Below are 9,140 nucleotides of genomic sequence, written 5' to 3'. Positions count from 1 at the left end.
GAGTCTTCTCTAGCAGTATTGCTAACTTAGTGGATAAGTTCTCATTTAGTTTTGGCTAAAAGTTTTATTTGCATACTAATCATGTTCTGTCTTTCACCAGAAGTTTCCTTTTCTGTTAAAATATAAAGATCCTAAAAATTGTCTTTATTTTTAGAGCGCTTCACTTTGACTCACTGGTTTGGATGTGGTCTCTTTCAATAAATAGCAGCAAAGGAACATCCCTGCTGATTTAGTGGTTAAGGCTCCACACTTCCACTGCAGGGGATCTGGGTTTGAACCTTGGTGGGGGAATTTAGATCTCACATGTCTTGCAGGCATGTCAACTAAAAAAATTTTTTTTAGTAAAATTGCAGCATAATGTCTCCAGCACAGCATTTGATATTGCCTATTTTAGTAAAAGTTACATTTGTTTAGTTTCTGTTAGTGAACAATATTGGAGAAGGAAATGGCTACCCACTCCAGTATTCTTGCCTGGGAAATCCCATGGGCAGAGTAGCCTGCTAGGTTATTTATAGTCCATGGGGTTGCAAAGAGTCAAATCTGACTTGCTGACTAAAGAACAACAACAATGAACAATATTATGATCACACAAATGTCACGATGTTTTTGTTAGGTAAATCCCTCATGTCTTTCTACTAATATAAAGGCCTGTGCTGTGGCCTGCCTTGGTCTGTTGGTTCCCAGATGTGGTATACAGCTGTTTGTCATGTTCTCCTTCCATAGCACATGGAAATCCCAACTGTATTTCCACAGTGTGGGTTGCCTGTTGAGTTCACTGTTTAAAAACAAGTGAGAGTTGAAATATTCCTCTTTATATTTTTATTGAAAAGAGAAAAGATTACTATGAGTATATTCCGTTGGTATTCATTGTATGGGTTAATTTGAAAAAGTTTGTATGCCCACTTCTGATGGAATTTGGGTCAGATTACAATACAGTGCTCAGAATAAAAAAATTTCGCATTACACTATTTGATGTTCGTTCATTCATTCATTCTTCATTTACTATACTTAATCAACAAGTATAATTAAATCCTTGTTCAGGAGATGGATAAGATGTGTCCTTTATAGTGGGAGGAATTTATTATCTGATAGAGCTGTTTACGGGCTTCCCAGGTGGCTCTTGTGGTAAAGAACCTGATTGCCAATGCAGAAGATGCAAGAGATGCCAGTTTGAGCCCTGTGTCAGGAAGATCCCCTGGAGGAGGGCAAAGCCTGGAGAATTCTTGCCTGGAGAAATTCCATGGACAGAGGAGCCTGGTGGGCTACAGTTCATAGGGTGGCAAAGAGACATGACTGAGTGACTTAACATGCATGCAGAGCTGTTTATAAATATCACTTTGCAACCTTGATAAATGCAGTGAATGTTACTTAAAATTTCGAAAGAGATTCAGGCTTTCAAGAGAGTTGCTGAAATAAAGTCTGTATTCCTGTGTTTGGGGAAACAAATACTGTCATTGATTGGTAGGATGGTAAGAGATATTAGAGCCAGCTGAAACCGTTAAGCATGCCTGACCATCTTGAGGTAATTGCCTCTCTGCAGATGCCAGATATTATTTATAGAACTATTTTAACATTTAGTGAGAATCTGTAATATTTAGGGTCAGCATGAGACTTTCATTCTAAATAACTTTTCCAAGCTTCATATCTGAGAATGCATATTGTTTTCTGTGATTGCACGACTGTGCAAGTGTAAAGAAGAAGTATAAAGCACAAGACTATCACACTGTTAAAAGAAAATACTGGTCCCAGTTACTGAGTATGTACACCAAACACAGCTCTTTGATTAATGGGACTATTTCCAGACAGAACAAGGTGGAATCTATGTTCCTAATTGTGACACGATTTCCTGAAAAATACAGCTAGGTACACTTGAGGGTTTGTGTGTAATTTGCCTTTTTAAAAAGCCCTCCCTCTAAATCCAAGGTTTTTCCGTGGCCTGCTAAAGCTGAGACCGAGCCCTAGCGGCAGGACCGGAAAACTTGCTTCCGGAACCTTTGTGCTGAATTGCCTTGCCACCGGCCGGTGCTCATTCGTAAAGGACCGTCCCAGCTAAGAGCCTGTTGTTAGGAACCTGCTTGGCCTCGGATCTGAGGGGCTTTAGGTTGGCTGTTGCTGTGACTTGAAGCAGGCGCTGGGGAGAGTCCACTGCAAGGAAGGCGCCATGGACGATCAGGGCTGCCCCCGGTGTAAGACCACCAAGTACCGGAACCCTTCGTTGAAGCTGATGGTGAATGTGTGCGGACACACTCTGTGAGTCGGGGGATAGTTGGGTTCCATGGGGGGAGACGCACAGGGTGGGAGCTCCCGAAAGAGCCGGGAGATGCTTGTCGTCGGCTCAGGGGAGAAAAGGGCTTCGTTAGTATCGACACTGGGGAAGAAAATAGGAAAAGGGAACGTTGTTTCTCTAAACAGACTACCCTCCAGTCCTGAGCCTCTCTGGCCTGCTTTGAACTGCCGGATTCCCTGATGTGGTAACCAGCAGTTTGTCACGTTCCCCCCTCCTTAGGCGATGAGAATCTGGACTGTATTTCCGGGCTGTGTTGTTAACAGGGTTCCAGCGTGGGAGATCGGAGTGTTTAATTTCACGCAAAGCGTTTTTATTAAAAAGAAAGTGCTATGAAAATACAATTACTGTTTATATACTGTTGCTGTTTGTTGCACAGGTTAATATGAAACTCCATCGATATGCCCACTGTCCTGATGGAGTTTGGTTAGTTCTTATCTCTAAAAGAGAAAATTCAGGTTCTAGGCAGTGAATTTTGGAGATACAGTAATGGCTGGCATTTATTGGGTGTACATTACGTGTCAGGCAGTGTTCTAAGCGCTTTAACTTGAGTTAATCCCATTTCATTCTCAACAGCAGCCCTATGAAGTAGGTACTCATCTCATTCCCATTTTACAGGAAAGGAAACGGAGACTGCTTCAGATACCTTATTTAGTGGACCCTTCTAGAATTGGAAACACAGGCTGTCTGACTATAGAATGCCAATTTTGGGGGGTTTAGGGGCAAGAAGGGAGATTGTTTTGAAGAATAAGTGCAGGAACTGATCAGCGTGTTTCTTGCCACGTTTTTATGGTTAAATGTGGTTCAGTAAAGGTGGTTTTATAAAGCGCTTTGAAATGTAAGGTGAACATACATTCTCGTAGTTTCTTTGATGTTTCTAAGACATAAAAAATGATGGTTAACCTGCAGTGTGGTAGACAAGATCTTTGGGTAAGCCTGAGTTGCATGGTTAGTTGTAGCTATAATGATTATAAAGGGATTTAATAACTTACTGGACTGGTCTTATTTTCTAAGTAGTCTTTATTTTCCTTTGCTTTATCCAGCAAAGGAAATACAGTAGAGCTGTATTGAATGTGATTGAATGGATTAAAATTAGAAATAAGGTGAAAGTAATTAAGTAGATTGGAAAAGGGAAACCAGACAAATGCTGTAAAGACTATTCAGTTTTTAGAAAGATTTTGGTTGGTTTCTCTTTATTTTCCTGTACCAGATTTGTTATAGTTGGTGCTCAAGGAAAAGGAATTTGCTTTTTTTGAAAGGGTACTAAATGTAATTTACTGGAAAAAATTGATACCTAGTAGTAATTAGCTAGTCAGGGAAGATTATGTGATTTTTAGCAAAATAAATTGCATTTTTATTAGACAGTCATTTATTTTTAATTGGAAATTGCTTTTGTTGTGTCCATGGTCTTTTCTGTTTTTTTCATAAGAGTTAAGAATTGTCTATGTCATTCTGATGTTGCATTGATTTTGGTTTATTTGCTAATCTGTTAGTTAAAGACCAAGTTTTACAGCCCTCTTTTAACTTGAAATATGATCAAAATGAATAAAAGATTATATGGTATTGGCTAAGAGAACGAACTTCTGATTTTGAATTCTTTGTACTCTTATAGGCTCTGGGCAAATTCCTCTTATCTCATTTTTCTTCCCTGTACAATAGAGATAACAGCACTATGTATATTACAGTGTTTGAGGATTAAATAATATATGTAAACATCATACTTGGAGGTGCTTAATAGAATTTTTTTCACATAGTATTTGCTCAGTATACATTGGCAATCATTATTATTATTTATGCATGGTACGGATGCTAAGCAGAAGTAAAATTTAAACAGGATCCACTCGGCCTGCTTTAAAAGACTTGCACAACAATGGTATCTTTAAATGAATTCAAGAGATTATAAAATGTGGAAATACAGTTTTGATTATAATGCCCCTTTTGTGATTTAAATAGGAACTCAGAATCATGTTCTCTCATGGAAATGGGGTTATATATACCCTGACTTTTTTCATAATGTGTATCTTGGATATCTTTTCTAAATTGGTATGTGTATATACTCCTCTTTAACATTTGGATGATAGTCCACTGTTTGGTTATACTATAATTGATTTACCCAAAAATTTTGTTATGAATATTTAGATTTCCTATTTTTCACTAGAGTCAGTTTCTCTATTTCTGCCCTCCTCCTCAGCCCATATACAAGTATATTGTAAGATATAAGAGGAGAACCAGGGGTAAATGCCTAATAGTGGAATTGTATGTGACTTTTGAATTTTGATAAACATTGCCCACTTGTTCTCAGAAAAGATTGTATCTGTTGTGCTCCCACCAACTGTTCATGGGAATTCTTGTTGCCACATATCTTTGCTGGTACTGGGCATTATTACTTTTTTAATCTTGCTGTTCTGATAAGTAATAGAACATTATAGATTTTGATGTGAAATACTTTTGATTTGATAGTATGCTGAATTTGTACAGAATGTCTTTCATGGGATTGAGCTTAGGCATTGCTATAATTGTTGGTCTGAAAGGAGTATTATTTTTTAGTAGTAATATTTGTATTAATACTATTATCTATTGCTATGTAATAAATTGCCTCAAAAGTTAGTACCTTAATAAATATTTATTACACAGTTTTGGAGGGTCAGGAGTCTGAGAGTGGCTCAGCTCAGTGATTCTGGCTCAGTGTCTTTCATGAGGTTTGCTCAAGCTGTTTTCTTGGACTGGAGTGTCTGTCCAAGGTCACTCATGTGGCTCTAGGCAGGTTCAGTTCCTCTCCTTGGACCCTCCATAGGACTGCTCGTGATGTGGCTTTTCCCAGAGTTAGTGAGAGAACTAGAGGCTCCAGAGCCTTTCATCATCTAATGACAAAAATCACATTATCATTGCTTCTGCTGGATTTTATTTGTTAGCACTGAAGTCCTGTTACAGAGTAGGAGGGTATTTATACACAAGAGTGTGAATACCATGAGGCAAGGATAACAGGGCCACATGATTTTACTCACTTTATTTTGTGTGTCAAGTAGCAAAGTCATTTTAAGAGGCAAGTAATAAAGTGAGTAGGGATAGTGCTTCACAGGAGATAGGAAGTGTGGGATTATGGAAAGATTATTTAGAAGTACTATTTATGAGAGAAAATACAGGAGCAGAAAGGAGAAAAAAGGTGAAACATTATGAAAATAGTTTTCTCCCTTAACTGCTAGCAGTTGAGAAAGTGGTGATTGAGTAGTAAAGGGCCCACCTGGTAGGAAAGATACCCTGAAGAAGGAAATGGCTCCTCATTCCAGTATTCTTTCCGGAAAATCCCATGGATAGAGGAGCCTGGTGAGCTACACTCCATAGGGTAGCAGAAGAGTCGGATATGACTTAGCGACTAAACAACGACAAATTCCATTATGTATTAATATTAAATCAATCCAGCAAACACCCAAATGAATTAATTGCATGCACATCCAAAGAAGATTGGATTCTAAGTTTGCTTTTTTTTCAATTCAAGGATGAACTTTTGTCTTAGTCACAGAAAAGGGTAACTTTTTTCTGTTTATCAGGGCCACCTATTTTTAGAAATAAGCCTTTCATAGAATTCTTCGTAGAATTTTAAAGGCATGTTGATTTAGAAGGAGCCAGTTATATCTAATTCTCATTTAACTAAAGTCTTTTTTATTTTTTCTTTTTCAGAAAAGATGGGAAAACTTTATTTTCTTTGGAATAGAGCAGATCCTCTTTACCCAATATAGTTGGATGATATTTTTCAGAGTAACACAAGCAAGTAAAACTAATAATTTAAGTTTTATCCCAACCATCCTTAGCAACACTTGTCTCTGGAAACTACCTATATTTGATTTTACTAAATCTTCTTTCTTCATTTTAAACACACATAAGACACAAAGTAGAATAAAGAAAAACTCATCCTGATATATGTTAAAGACAATATATTGCCATATTTTCTTAAAGTTTCTCTTTTTCTCCTTTTTATTTTTACTTTTTTCTCTGCTTCTCTCTGTCTCTCTCTCTCTTGCTAGGTAGATTTTTCTGAAGAGTTACCAGTCTGAATTTTGCTGATTGCATCTCTGTGGTATTATTATGTTCCTTTGTATTTCCTATAAATTACTAGCAGCTTTTAGAGGTTTATCAGATTAAAGTTCAGTTTATTTGTTGTTGGAAAGAATAATTCTAAAGTGGTATTAATTCATTTGTTTAATATGCTGGGCTTGTACGTTACTGTTTTCTGAACTGGGAAATAGTGGACAGAAAAATTAGAAAAAGGTACTCATTCTGGGTAGAAAATTAGAAAAAGGGGACTTTCTGGATATATTGTTGTTAATTTCTAATTTAATTTTGTTGTAGTAAGAGAACAAATTTTGATAAATTTCAGTCTTACAAAATTTTATGAAAACTTATGGTCCAGTGTGTGATCTATTTTGGTGAGCAAGGTCTTACTTGATGAGCAAGTCAAGTTGAAAAGAATGTGTGTTCTGTAACTGTTGGGTATAGTGTATGTCAGTTAGGTCAGCTTGGTTGATAGTGTTAACTTCTGAGTATCTTTACTAATCCTGTATCCTTACTAATTTATTGTTTCTACTCATTTTATCAGTTATTCCAAACAGATTGTGTATTTGTCAGTTTCTCTTTTTAGTAGTTCTGTCATGCTTCATGTATTTTGAAACTCTTATTAGGTACATCAGTTCAGTTCAGTTCAGTTGCTCAGTTGTGTCTGACTCTTTGCGACCCCATGAATAGCAGCACTCCAGGCCTCCCTGTCCATCACCCATTCTCAGAGTTCACTCAGACTCACATCCATCGAGTCAGTGATGCCATCTAGCCATCTCATCCTCTGTCGTCCCCTTCTCCTCCTGCCCCCAATCCCTCCCAGCATCAGAATCTTTTCCAATGAGTCAGCTCTTCACATGAGGTGGCCAAAGTACTGGAGTTTCAGCTTCAGCATCATTCCCTCCAAAGAAATCCCAGGGCTGGTCTCCTTCAGAATGGACTGGTTGGATCTCCTTGCAGTCCAAGGGACTCTCAAGAGTCTTGTCCAACACCACAGTTCAAAAGCATCAGTTCTTCAGCGTTTAGCCTTCTTCACAGTACAACTCTCACAATCATACATGACCACAGGAAAAACCATAGCCTTGACTAGACGAACCTTTGTTGGCAAAGTAATGTCTCTGCTTTTGAATATGCTATCTAGGTTGGTCATAACTTCCCTTCCAAGGAGTAAGCGTCTTTTAATTTCATGGCTGCATTCACCATCTGCAGTGATTTTGGACCCCCCAAAAATAAAGTCTTACACTGTTTCCACTGTTTCCCCATCTGTGTGCCATGAAGTGATGGGACCAGATGCCATGATCTTCATTTTCTGAATGTTGAGCTTTAAGCCAACTTTTTCACTCTCCTCTTTCACTTTCATCAAGAGGCTTTTTAGTTCCTCTTCACTTTCTGCCATAAGGGTGGTGTCATCTACATATCTGAGGTTATTGATATTTCTCCCGGCAATCTTGATTGCTTACTTTACTGCAACTCAATCTCCAAACTTTGAGTTCCTTGCAAAACTTGTTGGGCCTTGATTTTAGGCTTTGTTAGAGTAAGTCTAGATAGAATAAGTCTTATTATACGATGTGGTCCCCATTCTTGAAGCCTTTCTGGTATCTCAACTGGATTTTTGAGGTGTTAATAAGGTGTTACTGTGGTTTCTCTACTCTGGCTGGGTAGAAACTCTAAAATATACCCAGCACTCCTTAACTACCCTCTCTTCCTCTCTCAGCCATTCTCTTTTAAGCCTTGATTGGTTTTGCCCTGCATATATGCAGTCTGTCTTTGGCCTGGCCATGGACTTATCGGAATTCTTATACAGACTTCTGACCCTCTGCCTTGCAGATTTCAACCATATCAACTGCACTGAAGTTTGGTCTTTGCCTGTACAACTTAGCACAACCACTGTGCCCTTCTTAAACTCTTGCTTGCTAGGCTATCGTCATGGAAATTTTTTCCCAGATAGAAAAATGAGGCAATTGTCGGGCTCACCTTGTTAGTTTACCGTTTCTAAGGGATTATAGTCTTTGTGTTACCCATTGTCTAATGTCTGTAAACAGTTGTTTCATACATTTTGTTTTATGGTTGCTCATGGTAGGAATGCTAGTCTGACATCAGTTGCTCCATCATGTTTGTTAGAAAATGCTGGACTTACTGTTGTTGAGGCATTTACTTCCTTTAGTCTCAGTTTTGTGTGTACATGTTTATTTTCTTTACCTCAAAATTGGTAATTGGTAATTTCTGTTCCCCTTTAACATTTCTTTCCTTTTGCAGTTTCTGATTTTTTTTTACTGTCTCAGTTTCTCCCCTAAAACTTTTCTAAATATACTTTTCTTCTCTTCCTCCTCCCCTGCTTCTTATTCTTCCTCCTTCTCCTCCTCCTACCTATCTCCCGCCTCTTCTTCTTTTTCTTCATGGAGTGAGTGTTTTAAAGTTGATTAGGATATAATGTTGTAGAACAGCTCTGGAGAATTAATATCTAATATTTTGTGGGTCATACTCTAATGACTATCTCGAGACCATTCTCCTGAAGGAGATGGTTTTTGCTTATACTGCATGTGTGAGTTGGTATCCCATGTATTTCAGTAATTCACATCCATTAAGTAATAGAACACTGAAACATGAGTTAGAAAATCTATATTCTAGTTCTGTCACAGACTGGCAAGTTTTAGATCACCTGTTTAGCTTTGATTTGTAAATTTGTTTAGAACAGATAATTTTTAACCCCCTTCAGTCTCTTAAAATTTGGGTAATTTAGTTAATAGTTAATTAGAAAATCACTGTGCTCAGTAGCTTTAGTCTTTTTTTTTGGACCATATACCAT

At 37.8% G+C, this 9,140-nt stretch overlaps 1 protein-coding gene across 2 annotated transcripts in view; it reads left to right on the top strand.

Annotated features, from left to right (window-relative positions):
* The first annotated feature begins 2,030 nt into the window (after window positions 1–2,030).
* The window catches only part of MNAT1 (MNAT1 component of CDK activating kinase), a 210,409-nt gene continuing 203,299 nt past the window's right edge, over window positions 2,031–9,140 (top strand). The window contains exon 1 of one of the 2 annotated variants that reach the window (XR_011465630.1): window positions 2,031–2,250. Coding sequence is in view for 1 of the 2 variants with exons in the window: in XM_005890687.2 (XP_005890749.1) it covers window positions 2,162–2,250 (89 nt within the window). In the remaining variant the exon portion in view is untranslated. The remainder of the gene's footprint in view (window positions 2,251–9,140) is intronic. The other variant, XM_005890687.2, reaches the window with a different exon arrangement.

This window comes from Bos mutus, chromosome 10 (genome assembly GCF_027580195.1).
Source record: "Bos mutus isolate GX-2022 chromosome 10, NWIPB_WYAK_1.1, whole genome shotgun sequence".
Taxonomy (NCBI): domain Eukaryota; kingdom Metazoa; phylum Chordata; class Mammalia; order Artiodactyla; family Bovidae; genus Bos; species Bos mutus.
Note: the sequence above shows the minus strand (reverse complement) of the source record. Positions and strands in the feature narration are given on the sequence as shown.